The sequence below is a fragment of the Sceloporus occidentalis genome, unplaced genomic scaffold (assembly GCF_023333645.1).
Source record: "Sceloporus occidentalis isolate IW3139 unplaced genomic scaffold, rSceOcc1.0.p SCAF_5, whole genome shotgun sequence".
Lineage (NCBI taxonomy): Eukaryota > Metazoa > Chordata > Lepidosauria > Squamata > Phrynosomatidae > Sceloporus > Sceloporus occidentalis.
The window spans coordinates 51,118,130-51,141,823 of record NW_028316985.1 but is presented as its reverse complement, the minus strand read 5'-3'; the positions used below and the strand labels follow the sequence as shown (position 1 = coordinate 51,141,823).

Below are 23,694 nucleotides of genomic sequence, written 5' to 3'. Positions count from 1 at the left end.
GGGGGAAAGGCAGGGTGTTGTTGTTGTTGTTATTGGTAGTAGTACTACTACTGCAGATAGCATCAGAATAATGCCATCATCTAACATATAATGGGGGTCTGGTTTTGATACAGATATGGGGTGCTCTAAGCACATCTTTATTTTCATCTGCAAAATGCTGCTGAGTGTGACTTAAGGAAGCCCTGGGCACTTCGGTAGATATGGCTTGGATGTTTCCAGGGGTGTTTCTGCCACAGCTGGTGAAGTGAGCTCCTCTTCAGCTTTGAAAATACCATATTCCATCAGCTGTGGAAGCTGTAGCAGCAGTTATTTAGAAAAGGAAAGGGAAAAAGCACCATCTGTGCACATTCCTCCTGTACATCCATGCAATGGCTTCTGGATAACATCCATTAACATTAGAAGAAGAAGGGGGAAGCGAGAAGTTACTATTAGCTACTAGCTCATCAAAACGCAATGAGTAAAATCAGTAACAGAGTTACATAAGGAATTACATGAAAACTGAAAAGCAAACCCAGAATCGCATTTGGCACTGTCATCCTACTGACTTACATTTCAGAGTAAGGGTTTTAAGCATCAGGATAAATAAAGCCAAAACAAGGTGGGTGAACTCCCCTCTTAGGAAACCACACTCAGTTGCAGTGCCTTCTGTTGAGCCACACAGCACTTTGCTATAAAATAGCAAAACTATTTTATAAAACAATATGAATGCTTTATATTTGAAAAATGCAGCAAACTTGCCAAAATGGAAGTCTGAGGTCAGCAACTATCTCCATCTGATATTTAGATAAAGCATACACTGTGTTCTTGACATCCTTTTCAAAGGTTGTACATAGTAGGAACAAAAAAGGAATGTAACCAGCTTTTCATTACAACAGGAGTCTTCCCCCCCCACCCCGGCTCCTTTGTCTGGCTAACTTGTGTCAGATATACAATATCAAGATGGGTGGCAAAGATACAGCTCACAACAATAATTTTAAGGCACACAGACAGAAATTCTTTAAAAATGTCCCAGAAATTATATATAAAGACTCTTTGGAATGTTTATATACAATAATAACATTCCAAAAATGTCTACAACTATGAGCTACTTGGATGTGTCCCAACCACAACAACTGCCTGGAATTTAAACACTCAAACAAATCAGAAGGAAGCAAAATAGTCACGTTATATACAGCATTTATTTCTGACTAAACTGAAAACTGTATGCCTGATTTACAAATGTATACTGGTTAAAGGAACTTCAGAACAACTGAAGTTCCAGAGACATTTGATAAAAGAATTGTCAGTCATATAGTGCAATGGTTCCCAGCTGATCAGAAGAAGCCATCAAACAAAAATATCATGTTTGTCAAAGAAACCCACTGTAGCCTAGATGATATGGTTCAGTATTTTCAGCATGCCTCAGGGCCTCAGTTTTTAACCATCTGATTTTTGCTAATGATTAGTGAACTATTTTCAAAACACACCTTTATTATAGTGAATTCTCACAACTTGTAAAATAAAAGGTAATTAAGAGAGAATTTGAGTCAATTCACCCTCTTCTTGTTCTAAGAGATGAGGACATTATATTTCAACAATACTAAGGACCAGCCTTCCGATTGATATCTAATACCAACAATCTAGCATCCTTCCATCCCATCCCATCATTTATATTACCCTGGATTCATTTTTTCTCACTCACAGAGCATCTCACTCAGAGAGCAGCCAGAGCTAGAAGTAGGAGATGGGCTGATACAAAAGTTATTTTTTTCCATCATGGTGTCAAAAGCACCATCACTCCTAAAGGGCTTGGGGAAATGAGCGTCATTCACATTGAGTTCATAGTTCAGGCAGTGTCCGAAAGGGGCAGGGTGGCCTGCGGATTTTCCACAGGGGTGACACATCCAACTCCCTGGCAAGGAGGTGCCCCCATTCAACTTGGTGCAGGAGAAGCAGCAGTAAAATCCAGAGTGGATTCCACTTCCCCAAACCATCAACCAGTATGATCATTAGGAAGCTCCAACAAGTAACTTTTCCAAGCTCTGCTCTAATGCTAACTATAGCACATTAATGAGTTACCTTTCTTTGCATTACCCAATAAACGGCAATATGATATACTGTAGCAGTTAGCATCGGTTTTGTTCCAAAGACAGGTTCAAATTCCTGTTTGACCAGAAGGCTCATTGAATAATATGGAGTGAGTTACATACTTTCAGCCTAACCTTGCTCGTAAGAGTGCTATAAGGATAAAATCACAGCTATGGAATGCTACCTTTTAAACCTACAACTTTCAGAATTCCACTGCCAATATGGCCAGATATGCTTGTTAGGTGATTCTGGGAGCTGTAGTCCAAAATGGTAACTTTCCCAAGCTCTGGGTAAAACATGTCAGGAGCACCAAGGTGAAGACCCTATTGGCAAGCATAACTAAACCACTGTAGGGGGAGGCATCATACTACCTGAGTTCTTTGAAGGAAGACAGAGACAAAAATGTAAGTTCATATTTTTTTGATAATAAACAACATAGGCATTGACATTATCCACAGGACTGAATCGTCACTTGATGATAGTGGGAACTGGTGCTAAAATCATAAAGTATATAGAAAGAGTATATTTAATTTGTCATTCACAGCACAGTGAATAAGTACTTACCCTGTTTAATAAATCAATTTCCTCCTTCAGTTTCCCAATCAGCTCATCTTTGTCTTGTGCTATTCGTACAAGCCTTAGGTTTTCTTGTCTCTCCTTTGCTAGCTCCTTCAGAGAACAGAATTTATGATTTATGATACATCATTTAAAAACAAGAAGCACAGCTCTATATCCCACTGAGATGCAAGTGATTCCCTCCCTGATATGTATGCTCAATAACATGCTGGTTATATCATTGCAATACATAATATGCAGGGTCGCTAAGGAAGTCTGCTTATAGAAACTTCTAAATTCTATGTGATGACTTGGATTTATAAAACACAAACAATCTGTTACCTGCGTTTCTCAGGAACTAGTTCCTTCTATATGAATCCACCCAGGATCAATGTAGTAGGCCTAGTTATGGATCACCACTTCCTCATGTGGCCAGGAGAGGAAAGGCCTCAGTAGTGGTTCATTGTGTCTGGAATCCTATGCCCATGTCCATGTTTAAAAGGCCATGGAGGAACTTTTCCCCCATAAAGTGATCATTTTTGATTTTGAAAAAACAAAACAAAAAACACTCCTTGGACAAACTCCCACCACACCTGATAGCCAGCCATTTGAGACAAAAATGGGGTTGAAAAGTGATAATTTGAGTCATACAGTAGTATTACCTTTTCAAGATCTTCAATCTTCTTTTCCAAAGAATTATTTGGTATGATGTTTCCAGAAGAATTTGCGTCTCTGTTGTATCTATTATATCCTGCCCTGTCTGCTGCTCGTGAATATCTACTAGAAACATCATCATCTGGCATGTTTGTTGTGCTGTGTAAAAATACAAGTTATAATTTAAAATCCTGATGGAATGATGGCAGAAAATTATAAAAAATAATTCTATACATCTTTCTTTTGGGGGATTTATAAAAGCACTGACTTTCAAGACCCTTCACCATTTTAGTCGCGCTCCTTTGGACACGCTCCAGTTTCTCAATGTCCTTTTTGAATTGTGCCCAGAACTGGACACAGTATTCCAGGTGAGGCCTGACCAAAGCAGAATAGAGTGGCACTATTACTTCCCTTGATCTAGACACTATACTTCTATCGATGCAGCCTAAAATCGCATTGGCCTTTTTAGCTGCCGCATCGCACAGTTGACTCATGTTCAACTTGTGGTCTACTTGGACTCCCAGATCTCTTTCACACATAGTTTCATTCAGCCAGGTGTCCTCCATCCTATATCTGTGTATTTCGTTTTTCTGCCGTAAGTGCAGTACCTTACATTTCTCTGTATTGAATTTCATTTTGTTAGCTTTGGCCCAGCATTCTAGTCTATTCAGGCCATTTTGAATTTTGATCCTGTCCTCTGGGGTATTAGCTACTCCTCCTAATTTGGTGTCATCTGCAAATTTGGTAACTATGACCCAAATTCTGTCATCCAAGTCATTGATAAAGATGTTGAATAACACTGGGCCCAGGACAGAACCCTATGACACCCCACTGGTCACTTCTCTCCAGGATGAAAAGGACCCATTGTTGAGCATCCCTTGGATTTGGCCAGTCAACCAATTACAAATCCATTTAACAGTCACTTTGTCTAGCTCACATTTGATTCCTAGTCTATTTGATTCCTATCTTGGCCATCATTTTATATCCATGTATATGTGCAGCTCTTGGGTAACTATGGTGCTCTTGCCGCCTCTGAGGGATCCTCACCCAGTGTCACCATCCCACCTACTGCTGCTACCCTGTAGCTGTTTGCCACATTTAGTCTGGCTCCTCAGAAAAAGCCTGTTTGACATGGGAGAACCTACTAGCAACATAACTGCCTTCTTTTGCCTCTTGTCTTGCAGGAACACACAATCCACTATGGAAAAGCATTGCTGCAGGATTTTTTTTTTTCACTTACTACTTGATCCTAAACTAGATATGATGGGAACAGGGATTTCTCATACATTTTGTATGCTGCTTTTAACAGTATTATTACTCCATTAAGCATCTCACCACTGGTTAGTATTACAATTTTCAGTTCTGAAGTGAAGTATTCTCTCTTTTTTTTTTTTAAAGTATTTTAAAGATTCATAATTCTCTGGTAGAGCAAGAATGCACCCGTGGCTGAAGAAATTATGATATCAATTGTATTTGATCTCCTCTTGCTATCTCCTGCAGTTTGTAGATGGGACACAGAATGAGTCTAAAATTTTTGTTATGATTATTTTGTGCCAATTAACTATATTGTAATTTTTAAAATTATAATTAAAACTAGCAGTTTTAGATTCATTATAGTATATTTTTATTCTGGTAATGAAGATTACAAAAGAGTGGAGATGAGAGGAGTGAGGACTGCAAGGTTAGTATCAGAACAAAATGTTTAACTTAAAGCCCACTTTGTCTAACAAGATGTGCAGGTAAAAGGGAAAGGGTTTTTTTTAAAAATTTAATTAAAAAAAAAACAAAAACACAAAACTCTGGAGAAGGGAACTTGTCAGTTTCCCCAGGAGTTTTTTTCTTCAACTCCTAAAAACTACAAATAAGAGCTTTTAATAGGACAGATGAACTCTGACGTGCATACACAATAATCCTAGGCTTGAAAAGAAAGGGGAACAATTATATTTGAATTGGTTAAATCACATGCTTTAAGTAAAGTGGGCCTATCTCTCCCATAGGCCTTAGATTCCTAGCATAAGTAATGTGACTGCTTCTATTTGACAGTAGCCTCCATCTCTATTTTATTTTTTACCTCATTACTGCTAGGACACAGTGCTGCTTTTGTGCCAACATTGTCCCCCTTAAATAGGAGGACATTTTGCTCTACTGATGTTATCAGACTGCAGTTCCTATATAGTCCCTACTGCGTGATGATGGGAGTGGTTGTCTAACAGCATGGGGGGGGGGCTACACATTACACATCCCTATCATAACAGGAAGGGGCTGCTTTAAGGGGAAGAGAGCACAGACTCTTACCAGGAACACAGCCCACAGATGTTCATTATTTAAAACTTCTCCTAACATATGAGGACAGAAGGAACACCTATAGATATTCTGCCTGCACTTTAAAGGCATGACAAACAGAATATCAACAAGGGCATTCCTTATCCTCAAATGCAAGTGGAAAGTGCACTTTCTGAATTTATTCACATTGCCTAGCTGTTAGTTCAGACTTTCAAGTGCACTGGAAGACAATAAGGTTGCAATCCCCTCAAGTCTCAAGACAGGGAACATTATTTGCTAAATCAGTACTGTATTTCCCCAGCTTCTGATAGTTGGGGTATATTATCTTTCTTGAGGCACAACTGGAGGAGAAAACTGGGGGGGGGGGGGGGGGGCTGGCTCACAGCCTGAACATGATCACTCCACACATTTTATTGCAACATCATTCTATTAAATGAATTTGTTTTATATTACATTCATGGCATGCCAAATCTTCTCTAAAATCATCCTGCCTTGTGCCCCAGCTTGCAGTATAGGAATGATAGCCTTATGTGATGCTTATCTTTACTATCATAATAAGCCTATGAGAATTTTTTTATTATTCCTGTTTAATAATAGGCATCAATGGTTCCACATAGTTTCTATCACCAAATAGAAAATTTGCCACATGTAGTCTCTGTGGCAACAGTCTTTTCTTCCATATGTGTGTCTTAATAAGGAGAAAACTGCCTATTTAATGGGAACTACTGTGCTAAGACTGTTTACCACACTATGAAAGTTATAGCATGAAGCAACTTTTAAAGAGGCTTCACATAGCTGTCCCAAAACATGCTGAGCTGGGATTTGAATTAGGCAATCATATTTAACATTCAAGCCACTGGAATATGCCAGCTTTAAAAACAGATCTGGCATTCAGGGTTTAGTGACTTGGTAAATTTGGTCACGTTCTCCTTATAGGCATTTTCTTAAATAACTAGGGATAATTTAAGGAAAGAGTGTCTCATTCACAACAGTATTTGATAATACACACACAGGCAAGCATATATACACACCAACACACACAAACTCCTAAGCTGATTTAACACCTGTAGTATGAAAGTCTCAGACTTCCTAAATTACTTAAATTTCAATTTGCTGATAAATTCTAGTTTAGCACTTTAATACTGGAATCTCCCTTTGAGGCCGATATGGTTAGGCATTCCAAATAGATGACTCTTTGAAAGAAGCAAATAAAAAGCATAGCTAACAGTTTTGTAAAAGGATAGAGACCAACATTATTATGGTGGCTTAGGCACTGGTGAACTAGAAGCCAGTTGCCAGATGTATCTGCAAACTGGATTTAACAGAGGTGGCATGGGGAAAGGACATAAAACCAATCTGGAGCGGGTGGAATATGGCGGCTTTGGGCTGAAAATCAACAAAAAGCAATGCTATTTTGTTGTTGTTGTTGACTTTGGTAGAGCTCTGAAAAGTAAGTATTTGGACTACAACTCCAAAAATATCCCAAGAAGCATGGCTATTAGTTGTTGTCAAAAAAACCAAAACAAAACACCCTTTCAAACACTAATCCTAAAGCACTGAAATGGTCTCCCACTGATTTTCTGAAAGATGTCTGATTTATCTCCATTTGGTCTTTTTGTCCTATGCAGACAGCAGGAGGACACTCCTAAATTCTTAATCCAGAGATTTTACACAAATTGCTAATGCTGTTGAATAGCTTGTATGGGGAGTCTCCTAAAAATAAAGACCTATAATAAAAAATCTGTTTGAAGGAAGTATCATTCCCTAGGATGGACATATTGGAGTGGTTTTAGTTGGGAGATGTAAGCAGCATGCAATAGTGCTGTCTTATCATTTTCCTGCCTTAAGTGTAGTAGGAGAATGCCTGAACTTCAGAATTCAACAGTAGGGAATACCTGCCTCCCTGAAACTCAACAGTTAGGGCGCATAAGCTCTAGTGTACATCTATTCCTAAACATTTTCTTCTTCCTATTTCTTTAGCATATAAAATAGCTAGATCTACTTATATTTCATTGAAGCTAGTTGATGTACACAGTAGGATCCTTCACATTCTAGGAAGCCCCTTTTTGACTCAGGATCAGCGACTACTAGGCCAAACATTTATCCCTATCATTCTGCCCACCATCATTGCCTTTTCAAATCAGGCTATCCAGTGGCTTGTATTCCACTTGAGTAATATATCCAGTTAAAAAAGCCAATTTAAGGTCAATGACAGACTATGTAAACTCCAGTGTGAATATAATCTAACATGCTAGTGTGGGGGTGGGGGGTTTAAATGAAATTCAGCCAACTTTTTGGTGTGTCTGTGTAGTGTTTTTAACTGAAAACACATTTGTGGGTATTATTTAGAACTATATAGTTTATACTGAAAGAAAGCTAAGGACAATAAACACGTAACTAACCATGGGTTACAGTATAAAGGGAAATCTTTCAAAGAATAATGACACAATTGTAAGGAATTCTGTGGCTTAACACTATTACCATATTTGGCACTACGTAATCTAGCATGACTTTTTGTACAAAAAAAACTTTTTAAAAACAGGATATGCATGTTGCAACAGAACAGAAACTTTGTAATCTAACCCTGTAAAACCTATTCCCCTCAAACTGTGTAAAAGATTCAAAACAAGGTAGCTTTTTGCCTGAAAATTCAGCATTTGCAGCATAAGAGCATTGCTATTTTTTTCTGACTGCATGTATTCCCACATAAAATCTGCAAGGGACATGAAACAAATCAGAATGAAAGAGTTAGCAAGCCCAAGTAAGAATTTTTAAAGGGATAATAGTATACTTTCAAGGTAATATTTGAATGTATATGTGCACTTATGTTTAGCAAATAATAAAAACGAACTTCTGATTCTCCCTACAAATCATTTATTTCCTTCACCAGGGCATGTTCAACTTTCACATAAAGAGACAGATAGCTTGGTATTAAATAAAAACCAAAGAGCATTAAAGCAATGGAACATCTAATAATATGAAAATCTTGACTATAAAAACTAACAAAACTAAACAATGCTGCCCTGGTTTTGATTGAACCAATTTTATTAAAGGCAAAAATTTAGTTAATTATTTAAGAAATCAATACAGTAAATAAAACCAGAATCATTAAGCTCTGGATTATGTTTAGACTTGGACAAATCCTTTAGATGGGTGATACAGTATTAGCTACCGTATACACTCGACTGTAAATTAACCTCATATATAAGTCACAGGCAGGTTTGGGGGTCAAAATTATGGATTTTGACGACCTATAGATAGGATGAGTGTAAAACTTAGCAATCAATAACAAGGCTTCAGTGTTTCAGTCTTCATTCCCAAGATAGCAAACAGCAATCAATCAGTCACCAAGGACTCTAACCACTTGGCTCAGGACAGAAAGAAACTGCATGGAGAAATCTGAAAGAGCTCCTATCACATTATCATACTGATCCATAAATAAGTCAACCTAGGATTTTGGGGTCAATTTTTGGGCAGAAATTTTTAGACTTACAGACGAGTATATACGGTAGTTGTTATTAGAAGCATTTTATACACATAGAAAATTTTGATCTTCAATACCTTTGTCAGCTTCTACCCAGATAGCAAGGATGTTTGTTAAAAGAAATTTCAATCACCCTATTTTACTGAATTGATGTATGACAAAGATCTGTCCTTAATCATCTTTGCTCTTTGGTTTGGCTTTAAAACAATTAGTTCTTACTATGAGGTAGTTGAAGGGATAAAAATAGGATGAATTCAAAGGCATAAATACAGAAAACAATATATAGATGATATAGCAATATCAATCAATTTATGGAATTTCATTGATATATCATTCCCAATTTCAGGCTAGAAAATAAAGAAGGGTATCATAATTAGTGACTATGAATTTATCAACTGAAGTTCAACTTGGATTTATAGGAGATATGGGCTTACCAGCACAGGTTGCCTGCTCTTCTATTTAGGAATAAATTCACTGAACCGTGATATATCAAATCTATTTTAGTTGAATATTGGGTATGCTGCTCTCGAGATAATCACTAATCTGGAAAAGTGCCATTGTCCCAAAGCTCCTTGGTTTATTTGACCTGAGACTCTAAAGATGGCAGTTTGACCAAAGTACTTGTTCATGAGTCTCTAACTGTTGGTTAGTTAAGTAAGGAATTAAAGGGTGGGGAAAATGAAGTTAAGATCAACTCCAAATATTTACACATTTGCAGTTTGTTGTGGAGAATTACTGGGGAAAGTTCTAAGCATTATGTAATACAAGAAGAAACAACACTGCTGTGTGGAATCCTCCTGTTCAATGTTCCTGTGAGGCAACCAGCTGGACTTCATTCCATCTTCCTTCCTCAACAGTTTTCATTCTGTCCCACAGATACTGAGCAAGCCGTAGCCAAAGCATGTATATTCCATCCCCATTTTGGGTGTTTTTATTTATTACCTTAGGTATTCTTTGGCTCAGCAGTTTCATAATTCCGCATTTGTATAAAACTAGGCTATATCATAAGGGCTTTTGAGAGTGAGGAGATGCGGTGGAGCAAAAGAGATGATTGCCAAATGAAAAATTAATGAAGACTCAAACTGTTACAGGCAGAAATTAGGGAAAATTAACTCCTCACATTTTTCACTGCATTTTTATTTGCAAAGAGAGCAATATTAATTATTTCTGTGGTATAAGACTTGCAAGCCTATATAAAATTTTAATGAGATATATTTTGAAACACCGGAAATGTTACTTTGATCAGACAGATCCCTCTTCCCATATTCATTGCAAATATCAATGCCCCAAAACATATGTGTAATAAAATAATAAAAATCTCACTCATACTCTAGAGATTAGAATAAGAAGAGACCTTCATACAAGTCTATGCTTAGCTATAATTGTTTCTTTTTAGAAGAGGGTCTGCCTAGAATAATAACCATGCTTAGCTAGATTTGTTTGTTTGTTTTGTGTGTGTGTGTGTGTTCAGGACTTCTAAAATTGAAATGCAAAGTGACTTAAGTTCCTTTCTTTATTAAAAACAGCAACATTAACAAGGGGAAAGCACTACTTGTTAATGAAAAGAAAGCTTCTATGGAAAGTGAAGAAAAAACTTGCCCACCAAAAAATTCTAATCTGATTTACTGTAAATTGAGCTACCCAATCCTGTCTGATCCATAGGAAATCCTACAGTTCTTTTAAGCCCTGATGGCCAAACTCTCTCTCTGCCTTTCCATTTATTATAATCAGACAATTTAGAAAACCTGTTTTGGTTGTTGTTGTTGTTGTAATTTACCATGATGCATGGAACACATTCAAAATTTAATTATAGTTGGATAACATTAGTCCACAAATTTTCATTTTATTATTTTAGCAATTTTCTTTAACAAGAAGGTGATGGAGGAACATGGGGAAGTAATATGGAATGTTATCTTCAAGAATTCCTGAAATAGCTGGCCTGTTGTGGTGGATGCTATGTACATATTTGTTCTGACTACTCCAACAAACTGAAACATTTCAGTCCATTTAACAAGTAAAATGAATTCTTAGTTTACTGAGACACAGCTCTGCATGATTCTTTAACCATATTGATTTCTTTAAGTATCTGGAAAATTGCTACTACTATACAGCTTAGTTTCAGCTCAGATTCTGTCAAAAGGAATGAATGGTGAAAACTTATCTGCACAATTCACTGAAACTACAGTCGGCCCTCCACATCTGCAGGGGTTAGCGGACTAAGACCCCAATGAATGTAGAAAATGTGCGAATAAGGTAATGGGAAGAGGCCAGGGGAGCCCATGCGTGAGCTCCTTCCATCCAAAACACATGAATAACCAAATTCGCAAATGCCAAAGCTGCGAATGTCAAGGGCCGACTGTAATAAGAACAAAAATTGTATTTTTAAAGTTATTATCAGAGAGACCAATAATATCAATATTAACCTGATTCAGATGTGACTATAAACCATAGTTGTAAGAGGGCCATGGTTTATCATTTGTGAGTAACATGTTCATTCTCACTGTCTGAATGCTTGCCCTATAACCAGGAGTGGCTAACAAACCACAGACATCTCATCTGTGTTGAACAAATCTTGCCAAGAAAAGCCTATGATAAGGGTTGCCATAAGGGTTGTAAGTAAGTCGGAAATGACCTGAAGGCCCATAACAACAGTCCAATGCAGGAACTCCAGCTTGTGCTTTTCGGACTATCTAGAGTCATAACCCAACAATAAACCATGGTTAAAGACACTGGATTATTGAGGGAGAGAAAAGTTGGAGCCTGATTCACACAGCATGGACATTGGTGGTTTGTTTAGCTAAGAAGGAGTGACAGCAAGAAAGAGAGTGAGGAAGGGAAGGAAGGAGAGAAGGAGGGAGGGAGAGAAGGGGGAGAGAGGGAGGGGAGAGAAGAGATTCCAATTACCAATAAATCATCCTTTTTATATGCATAATTCAAGAGAAGAACAAATACTATCAACTGTCCTACACTGATTCCTTATACATTACAGAAAAGAATTGTGGAGACTGCTGAAGTGCTGTGAGGCTACCAACTTATGTCTGCCACAACCTCTCAATTCACTCTTAACACTTTAATAAGTGTTAATAAGAGGAACTATTAAGAACTGCAGGCTGATTTTCAGTCCAACTACCAGCTAATGCCATAGGAGGAGGAAGAGACAACTAGCAATTAATGTCTTAGTAATTTCAAGGAGAACCTCTGTTATTTCCTTCTTACCCCACCTTGGGGATATGGTTTTAAAAGTAAACTGTTAAAGCGTGTGCATGCACATGTGTATGTGCCTTCAAGTCAGCTGTCAACTTATGGTGATCCCATGAATTTCACAGGGTTTTCTTATGCAAGGAATACTCAGGGGTGGTTTTGCCAGATCCTTCTTCTGAAATATACCCTACAGCACCTGGCTGGTATTCAATGGTGGGCTCCTATCTTGGCTGACCCTGCTTAGCTTCCAACATAGGGACAGAATCTGGTGCTTTTAGGGTATTTAGGCATTATAGGCTTCTATATAATGGAGATTATATTGGCTATTGTGTTCTTACATTGTATTTTAAACACAAGCATTTGATGCTCATGCCTTCTTTAATGCTGTTTGCTTTCAAAAAGATGAATGCTTGAAAACAGGGATGGGCAACTGTGTGGGAACCAGGAACCAATTCAACTCTCATGACCCCCTCCCCTAACAAGCCTAAATGCCTCCGGTTTCCTCTCCAGACCTACTCATTTTGAGAGATATTTTTGATTTTCACTTCCCATAAGCAGCAGCCAGCTTAGCCATTAGTGAGGAAGTATGGAATCACAGTCCAAAGACATCAGGAGAACCAGAGCTGCGCAACCCTGAATGAGGCAGAACAGCAGCACCCCTGATTTGTCTATGGTGTTCAAAGGAGAGGGATTGGGTTTTCCAACCATGATCTTTTCCAGTACAGTGGGCCCTTGGTATTTGCTGGGGCTTGGTTTCAGGACCTCCATGTGGATACCAAAATTTGTGGATGCCCAAGTCCCATTTATATACAATGGCATAATAAAATGTAGCCTCTTATATAAAATGGCAAAATCAAGGTTTGACTTTTGGATTTAAATGTGTGTGTGTGTGTGTGTGTGTGTAACTCAAAATTCCTGCCATGTCCCAACATTTTACTTACTTTCAGTGTAATAGCACTGCATGAATTTACATCGATGTGGTCTTCTTTACAAGTGAGCCTTCTATCCTTCATAGAATCTACTTTACCTAAAGTATCGGAAGGAACATGTACCTTATGCATTCTCAGCCCCGATCTAGATTCTATGAAGGGCAGAAGGCTCACTTGTAAAAAGTGGTTGCCCGACTCGGCGGGCTGACCGCTTTGCCGCTAGACGCAGCGAACGACTACAAGCCCCAGAGTGCTCTGGGGCTTGCCCCAGCTCCCTATTGGTGCACGGGGCGAAAGGGAGGCCCTTCCGCCCTGTGACGCTCTGGGAGCTGGGCTCGGTGACTGGGAATTCCGGTCCTCCAGGGCAGATGATTGGTTCAGCTGCCCTGGAGGAGGAGTCTCCTAGTCAGGTGGTACTGAGGGTGGGTCTTAGGCCTATATAGGCCGTGCTGCCAGCCCCCGGCCCTCAGTCGGCGCTTAGCTCCGGATGGTTAGGAGCCAAGCAGGAAGGGAGGAGGAGCTGAGCCTTCTCCCACCCACCCACCACTTGGGTTTGGGTTTTTTGTCACAACTTTGGGGCGGCAGCATAGGCCAGGATCTGCACGGTATGGTACCAGGGCTACGGAGCTCTGGTTTGGGAGTCAGTCGGGACCCGGGGGCGAATAGGGCAGGCGTATGGCCATTGCGGGGGCCATAACGCAAGAGCGCCTCCCGGTGACTAGGGGCTTAGCGAATATGTGAACGCATGGCAGAGATGCGGTCATACGGTGTTCCTTAGCCCCTAGGTCATCCCAATGCCTGGTGGATGCCAGGTTGTGGTTAATCAGACAAACGTGGGGTTGTTTGATTTCGCAGATCCTGACCTCATGCTTTGTGCCAACCCTACCAATGGTTTGCTTAATAAAGTTGTGGCCTTTCCTCCAGCACGGTCTCCTGTGGTTATTCGGCAGCAGCATCTGAGGCAAAGAAGACCACATCTATATCAGATGGAAGATAACTAATTACTGCTGTGCAATAGTTACATAGATCACAATAAGCGCTGGCAAATATGTGATTTCATTCTGGTTTTCTCAACATGACACTCCTCCAGATCCAACTACAGATCCTGCCATCCCCAGCCACCTTCTACAGATTGTAGGCCAAACTGTCTGAAAAGTTTTACACTGAATTAGGTTTAAATAATTCAGCAATTAAATAAACAGTGTAGTAAATTTATCTTTCTCTGAAGGCTTTCTTTGTGGATATTATGAAACATGGTTAACATCAGAAATGGAACTGTGTAGCCTTTGAGTAATGAACAGTTACAGGAGTCACTCGGTGGCCTTCAGGATCCTGCAATCCTCCTAATTTCCCAGTTTAAAAAGAAAAAGACTGAAAGAACAAATTTTGGCTAAAACAAACGTAGAGGGTACCATTATAGGTATAAAGGCTGGTCTCCCACAGATACCCAAACTGAATCTGTCTGTCTGTCTGTCTAAAACAGCACCCAGAAGTGATTACTGCCTCTTGTGGGGAAAATAGTCCTAAGGCCCTCCACACATGCCCACTCCTGGTGTACCTATTTCAATTTTAAATGATATACCAAGCAGACTTACCTTTTATATCTGTTTGAAATTGTCCTAGAAGTGTCCTATTAAAAATAAGTTTAAAAATACAAGTTAGTGTCCTATTCAATAAATAATTTAAAGCATTGCTTATGCAAAACCTAGATTGATTCAAGTGTCCAGGAATGCCACTTATTTGATTAATGTAAGCACTAACTACACTTCTTTCAATTTCGATTTTTCCAGTCCAGATGGCATACATGTTTTTGTATGTATATATGCATTTCTTTGTTGGCAATCATGAATTTTTTTGGGGGGGAAATCCAGTTTATTCACCTTTCCTTCAATGAGCTCAAGAGGGAGCTCTTCTCTCCACTATTATCCTTATAATAATCCTGCCAGGAAGGTCAAATTAAGAGAGAATGATTGATCCAATGTCACCCAATGAGGTTAACAAACCTGTATTTCCTGGGCTCCAATCCAGTTCTTTAACAATCACATCACACATATCTGTGATTCTACAACAAATGTTACCTACAACCTAGGCTGTGTAGTCCAATGCAAACCCTTGGGCACTACATATGGCTGTGTCTTCAGGCAAGCTTGTATCTAAAAACAATCATGCCATTTTGCAGCATCACAGGCAAAAAGAGGAGGAATCTGTATGGCCGAATCAGAGAGGTGGGAAATCAGGCTTAGGAGATACAGGATGGTGTCTTCCAGCAAATTTTAAAAATTAAAACCATATACATAGAACTGTTAAATCCTTAATAAGAAATGGGTTCCCATTTTTAAGCAAGGAAATAAGATGTTTTTCAAAATGTATATCCCATCTTTCTGTTAAACTAAAATCAAGACAATATAATTAGATGCACACATTATGTTAAAAGAACAGAAGTTAAATATTGCAAGTTAACATTAGAATATTTATTGGTGCTATTAGTAACAATATAAGTGTGAGGATGACCCTCCCCCCATCATCTACCAGTAATAATGCCCACAAAACTGGCATATTCATAACCAGGGATCAAGAATCCAGTGAAAAGAAAGAACACAAAGAATCAGCAAATATAAAGAGATCTTGGGGTGCTGGCTACAATCAATGTATAAGAAGAATAGATTAGCTTTAGAAAGCCTATTATTATTTCACAACTAGCAAAATCTTTTGCAGGGGAGATATGTCCAATAATAGAGTCAATCAGGGTTTAGCCCTGCCAAACTCCACAGCATGATGAGATCATGAAACGCAAACATGATCACTGTAACTAAGTCATGATAACACACTTTCTCTTTGTCTCTCCCTCTCTTTCTGTTTATACACGTACACACACACTCTTCACACACGAAACAGTCTTTCAAACACCCTCCGCTCATCAGTAACTGGGTTTTTTTAAAGCCACATGAAAAGCAAGAAGTATCCCCCCCCCTTTGTATATTTTATTAAGCAGCAGGCTATGCAATTCACTTGTAGCTTCTTTGGAAGGAACTTTTGGCAATTAGCATACAGCTACAAAGCTCCAGGGAAACTGGTGTCAGGAAGGCTTTGAGCTCTGTTTACTAATGGGAACTCATACTAATACATCAAAACTCAGCATTCCCACACAATTAAATAGTCACTGGAGGCTTTTACATACTAAATTAGTTTTACATACTGCCTTTCACATTGTTGGAACAATATTTCAACTGAATGTTCCATTACCAACAGCACCCAGCAATATCCAAATAGAGATACACACATGTTTTCTGCTGATAAATGGACTCTGTTGTATCTTCAGTTTTTAACAGAATTTTTATCTAGGCTGGAGGCGGAATAACAAGACTAGAGTGAAAATATATTAGACAGGGTAGAGAGGTACTGTTCCCTGGGAGGAATTTTCAGTACCATGAAATTTACTGCATCAAACAGTTATGCAGTGTGGCTCCCGGTAACGTGGGCCTGAGAGTAAAGAGGTAAGGCCTACTCCAAAGGAATTTGTATTAATTATTCCAGTTAGTCAACAGAAGTTTCTATCTACCTTTGACTGTTCTTCAATACAGATGGACAGCTGCTGAGTGTCCAGGAGAAGCACCTTATCCATTGTCACTTTCCCAGAGTCTGATGACTCAAACCAGCCACCCACACCTGAAAGAAGCCCATATCCTGGGGGACATACTTTTTAATTGGCCACTTGCATTGTCTAGCAAGGTTATGGTGGGTGTGATTGGGTGTTATAGAGCAGACGTTTTAGGAGCCACAGGACAGTCCAGAAGGGTCCTTGCTACCTACATGAGGCCCTTAAACCACACAGCTCCCACCCTTACACTAGGGCAATCATTAGCAGTAATTCTAACTAATTTGCAGAATCATGGAGGAGAGAAGATAATGCAAGTTTAGCCTCGACTCAATTATATGTACCTGAAAATAAGTAAGATGGCAGCCCAGACCACTTTAACCACTATTTCTGACCATATAATGATGGCTTGTTTTCCTTCTGGTGAATCACATAAAATCATTGTAGATCTGAGCATCAATACATCATTTAAACATTCCTCCCAAAATAGGGTTGCCATAAGTGAGGACCTCCAAACCGGGACAAATGTAGGACAAATGTAGGGCAACATTTTCAAATGTAGGACACATTTTTATAAAAATGGAGGGCGCGCAAAAATTGAGGTTTTTTTTAAAAAATGTTAATATAAATGCATGTTTTTAGGCATGATCAAAATGGAGGACATTTTGGCATTATTCTTAGACAGATGGCAGAAATGGACTTGCCCTAGAGTTCAACTGTACTTCTTAGAAGTGTGTACTTGGGCAAGGGACTGTGGTTTTTCTTCACTGCGCATGAGTTTGTAAAAATCACAGCAAGTTACATTGGCCGTGCCTCAGAGGCTTGTTGATATCAATATCACCACCATCATCATCACCACTATAATTGGCCAAGAAAGGCAGACTTGTTAGCATTCAAAGCACCATAAATACACAAAAAATGCACTTGCATATATTTAATAATAAAAAATAATGAAAAAATAAATAAAAAACAAGGCAGGGGTGTATATATTTGATAATAAAAATTAATGTAATAAAATAAAAAACAAGCAATAATAAAAATTAATAAAATAAAACAAAAACAAGCAATAATAAAAATTAATAAAATAAAATAAAAACAAGCAATAATAAAAATTAATGAAATAAAATAAAACAAGCAATAATAAAAATTAATGAAATAAAATAAAAACAAGCAATAATAAAAATTAATGAAATAAAATAAAAACAAGCAATAATAAAAATTAATAAAATAATATAAAACAAGCAATAATAAAAATTAATAAAATAAAATAAAAACAAGCAATAATAAAAATTAATGAAATAAAATAAAACAAGCAATAATAAAAATTAATGAAATAAAATAAAACAAGCAATAATAAAAATTAATAAAATTAAATAAAAACAAGCAATAATAAAAATTAATAAAATTAAATAAAAACAAGCAATAATAAAAATTAATAAAATAAAAAATAAAAAGCAATAATAAAAATTAAAAAAATTAAATAAAATAAGTATTTTATATTTTAAAAAATTATTTAAAACCCCCAAAATACCAAGGCAGACCTAATGGCCACTGACTCAGCTTTCCTCTTCCTCCTCCTCCTCCTTCTGTGGCCCAATTCTGCCCTGGCCTTCAGGCACCCTTCCTCCAGCTCCTTCCTCCTCCTCTCCCCCCCTCCTCCTTAGGATGCCTGGCACGGGAGAAAGGTAAGTGGGGCAAGCACGCGCGCGTGCACGCGGAGGGAATGGGGCAGGCGCGCGCACTGCCACTGGCCCCTACTGAGGCTTGGGCAGCGCGCAAGCTCTCCCAGTGGGGGCGCGGTGGCAGCGGCGCTACTGCCGCCGGCCCACCGAGGAAGAGGAGGAAGGTGGAGCCGGAGGAGGAGGTGGGTTGGCGCCGCAGCAGCTGCATTAGCGGCAGTGGCAATGGCCGGAGCGGACCCCCCAAACCAGGAACAAGGCACGGGTGGGGGCCCAAACCGGACCGTGACCGGGAGGGGCCCCCCAAAACCGTGAATGGCACGGGGGCCGCCGGGTTATGGCAACCCTATCCCAAAACAAACAAACAAACAAACAAACAAAACAAAACTGTACTGAATGTCCTGCCATCTATATCAGATACTACAACCGAAATTTATGTGACAATTACACAATCTAAATATTGGAATATAAGGAGAGAAATCTTCAATTTATCTACCCTGCTCACACAACTGCCTTACACAACTGAATTCTGAAGTATCTACCATTCAGATTACTGATGGTAGAGCTTGAAAAGCCAATTCTGCAAATACTTTCTTCATTTTAGTTGTAATTTTACCATTATTAGTATCGCTTCCCGTGAACAATCACAAAATCATAAGCACTTTCCCTCCATGTGAACCCTGTTCCTACCCTAGACAATATGTAATTCATTCCTATCAAATGCTTTTGAAAACCCTTTAAATTAAAAATGCCTGAAGCTTTAGCATGTATTCAGGCAGAAAAGCTTTCTACAGTTATTTAAGGCTTATGACAAGAGATAGTAATTCTAAAAGTGTTTTTCAACATCTGTCTCAAAGAGCCTATCATTTCTCCTTGCTTAATAAAACTATGAAGTTATATTAATTAGCTCTTTGCCTGATTTTTCTATGGATATGCTATGGATATTTTTGTAGGCAAAAGGTATTTATATATCTATATCTCTTACACATGCACACTGCGCAATACTGTTCTGGAAGAAACAGTTGTTCCCAAAACTAGATTTGCAACTTAAAGGATCAACTTGGATATTTCCAAATAGTTAAAAACAGTTAGAACAAGGAATTAATCTAGCCACATTATAATATTCCAGAATTGCTTACAAGTAATTTCTTTGAACATTTATCAAAGATTGCTAAAGCAGTGTAACTTAAACTTAAATCCTTCAATTCCACAATGTAATTTAAACTTTAACAAATGGCAAAAAGGCAACAGAGCAGAAAAGATTAAAGTCTTTTAATCTAAATACATGATAAATTAGAAATGAAAATTATTTATTTCTAAAAGTAAGACCAAAATTAGTCTGATAATGGCATCTGCTTGCCATTCTTTATAAAAAGAAAAAGGGTGGATAATTATCTAAGACCTTCAGGGATAATATCATTTCAAAATCTTGGAGGAGGAGGAAGAGGTATATTGAAACAGGAAGGTTTGCCTTACTAAAAAAATCAATCAATCATTTAATGTAGATTTGGGATCAATGAGAGCGTGTGATTATTTAATTTGTTAGTTGCATCACTCATGATCTTTGTGGGATGAATTCAAAGGCAGAGATGCCAAAAAGAATGAAGCTGAGTCAGACTATATAACATCTCCACTTCAGCCTCTCTCAGCTCTAATGTTTCTGTTGGCTTAACTACAGTGGTATTGGGCCTTAAGGTGAATATCAGGCTGGCCCATGTAAAAGTAGGGACTACTGGTGACCTAATTCAAAATACAGTCTTCTTATGCACAGATTTCACCATCTATGGCTTAAAAATTGGGTCCACTGCATGACTACTCGGTGTGCATAACTGAAACCAAGTAGGATAAGGGAGAAGATGTAAAAACCACTCCAGATTCTTCCGTTAAACTAGTAAGTGCACTAACAAGCTTGGCCTAAGGGTTGATGGCAGAGTGGACCCAGACCAGAGCTGGGAATTTACAGCCTGCCCCTGGCATTTTTGAGGGCCCCCAACATGCCCCCCCCTTTTTTTCCTTTCTAAAAATGCCTCCATACAAGTTTGCCACATTGCATCTCTTCAGATCCAGAAGGTGCTTTTTTTCTAACCGGGCTGTAAGCCTTGGGGGGGGGGAGTCTTCGAAAAAAGCCTCTCCTGGTTCTATATCAGCCAGGGGAGTAAGAATGTAGTGAAAATGCATGGAACAGTTTAGCTGCTGCTTTCTTCTTCTTCTTCTTCTTCTTCTTACAAAATTCTCCAAGGTCCTATGAATGACTAATACAACCTCCCCAGCACATGGCAGTTTTCCACCCATATCTTAGATTATAAACATTCTGCCTCCCTGGTCCGATGACCCATACATAGTGAACCAAATGTTCTGGACTCAGTAGAGGACAGGGATTGTATCTTACTGCTAACAGTCTTTCTAGTCAAACTAATAGAAGTTGCTTATGATCCTAGAGGAGTTCAGCTGGCCAGCTAGTGTTGGATGACTTGGGGTTTCATGGATCTGTCTATTAATATTTAGCCACACATGTGTGACAGAACATACACTGATCTTCTCTATATTGGATTATGGGACATTAATCTGTGGAAATGGGGAAGCTAAAAAGAACTCTTTTGTCATGGATAAATAATTATCTGATCAGGTTAGATCAATGGCCCATTGTTTGTTCTTGCTGGGATGAAGAGAAAAATAGACAAATATTAAATTTTCCCGCCAGAAGCATCTGGATGGTTTCTGAGGTCCCTTGGGGAGAGGGTTGCTGTTTTAATTTGAGATTGTGCCAAGGCCTTAGTCTCTATTTGAAATTAGGAGATTACTCTTAGGTGGCCTTAATGCAAGTATAGAGCTGTGCCAGTTCCTGTGTGAGGACCTGAGGGTTATAAAGCAGCTGGGTCAATAATCAGCCCATGGGCGGCAAAAAAACACTCAAAACAACACACGGTTGTATACTGATGTAGTGAGAAAGCTTTTTATGAGAGAAGTCATTTTACGATTTATTCTAAAATGTTATTTTATGATGACTTACAATTATGATCTTAGTGTATATATAAACATATATACTGAGAAAGCTGCATATTTAAGTATATAAATACTTTTAAAAAACAAGTGGCTATCTATGCTTGTACAGAAACAGAGTAAGTACAAATTAATTCAGAAAGCAGTAACAGTAGACAGATTTTATGGCTATACAATAGTGCATGAAGGACCAGGTGAAAGCACAAGCTTCTTTGTCTACTGGGGACCCAGTAAGCCACTTCGAGAGCTCTATGGAATTACATAGGTAGTAAAACAAAAATGGGACAAAATACATTCAACAACTCAAAAGGTTATATGGGTCATATAACGCATACCCACACGACCAAAAAGCTCTCTTCTCTCCAGCTATTTCTCATTAATTCACTTCCATGCTTATAGCAACCTTGATTTTTGATTTGCAACTCACTGTATATTCACAATTCATTTTTGATGGATGAAATCAATGTATCAGCATTGCAGATTTTTTTTAAACTATTTTAACTTATAAGGTATTATGCTGATGCTGCTGATTGTATTGTAATAATATGTCATTCTCATCATCCACTTACTTCAATGGCCATGACAATGGACATGATAAAGAAAAGCTAGTTACAATTTTCAAGCTGATTCCCTTAATATGCCTAATAATTTGTATCCCATGCCATACATTCAGTGCTGCCCCCTTCTGTATTTCAGTGCGTTGATGTTGGCTGACAACATTGTAACTGACAGGAAATTGTTGCACAAATCACAGGCCTGCTTTTTAAAAGCCATTACATTAATGCTATCACGAAAACCCAAAATGGAAAATGATCCTATTGAATGCATCACATCTCAAAATGCAATTAGTCCTGCTTTTAAACACAGCACTATCAACAGTGAACAAAACACATAATATATCATTTGAATATTTAAATTAGAAGAATGGGGTTTTTTTATTCTCCCACTTAGAAGAATGTTTTGAAATGTTATTGTAAATGGACCAATTTAAATAAATCCACAAAAGTATTCTGGATAATTAAAAATATATATATAAGTACCCAAAACCTAGTTTTGTGTAGGCTTGAATCCTAATATATGTGATTTGATGAAGGATGACTTGGCCACTTCTTAACGTGTATATGGTGTCAAACCCTAAATATGCATATGCACTCCCCAGAATTCGGGAGGGGGGCGGTCTTGTGTGATTTAAAATGGGGTTCAGAATGAAAGGAGAAAGGACCCAAATCAGGTGGGCCTCCTGGTGCATGATGTGTGAAGTGGTATTTTGTTGTTGCTGTGTGCCTTCAAGTTGTTTCCAACTTATGGCAACCCTAAGGAAGATCTATCATGGGGTCTTCTTGGCAAGATTTATTCAGAGGGGGTTTGCCATGGCCATCCTCTGAGGCTTATATTGTATGACTTGCCCAAGGTCACCCAGTGGGTTGACATGGCTGAGCTGGGATTCGAATCCTGTTGTCCAGAGCCTTAGTCCAACACTCAAACTAACACAATCATGCTGGCTCTCATGAAGTGATATATGTTACTAATATAAAGTATTTCTATGCTTCCTTAAATGCTATGTAGAGTGAGCAAAATACATTAAGTTAGACTGAAACATCTAATCTTATTGCTATTACAAGACTGAAGAGTTTAAAAATATCCTAGAAATGAAGATACCCCGAAACAGCTGAGAATCACAGCAGCCAAAGCACAAAACCATTTTCAGGAAAAAGTAGCTTGAACACATTAGCTTGAAGCCTTTCGCTACAATTCCATAAGCATGGGCCACAAATGCTTTGTTTCTCAAACCCATCAGCCTAATTCTGTTCTGCTCAAAATGGTGGTCCCTGGATTGGCACTAGTTCCTGAACTACTGGCTGCCCATCTCTGGAGAGTTTTCAGAAAATAAATTAACAATTGTAACCAAAGGGGACAAATAATGTACCACCCGCTGGAATATTGGAAAAAAAATTGCCAGTCCCTCACCTCATCTAACTTAATGGACCTTGCCTGCAAGTATATGAGCAGCTTCCACAGCCAACCTGTGATGGTGGTCTTTTAAATATTCAGAACCTAAACTGTTTGGGGCTTTAAGGATTAGTATGAACAATGCCATCTGAACCTGAAAATGCACTAGTTTTAAGAAACATGGCTACGCACTACTTGAAGGAAAGGGCATCTTTAATATTTAACATACCATATATTTAATATTATCACTGCATGTTAGAAAGCACCATATGTCCTTAGTAAGTACTCTGTCCCATC

The 23,694-nt window shown here is 38.5% G+C and overlaps 1 protein-coding gene across 1 annotated transcript in view; it reads right to left on the bottom strand.

Annotated features, from left to right (window-relative positions):
- PAWR (pro-apoptotic WT1 regulator) overlaps positions 1-23,694 on the bottom strand; it is an 80,270-nt gene that overhangs the window by 5,714 nt on the left and 50,862 nt on the right. Inside the window, exons 3-5 of the mRNA XM_089524043.1 lie at positions 14,769-14,803; positions 3,285-3,435; positions 2,632-2,736 (exon numbers count right to left, since the gene is read on the bottom strand). Of these exons, the coding sequence (XP_089380169.1) occupies positions 2,632-2,736; positions 3,285-3,435; positions 14,769-14,803 (291 nt within the window). The remainder of the gene's footprint in view (positions 1-2,631; positions 2,737-3,284; positions 3,436-14,768; positions 14,804-23,694) is intronic.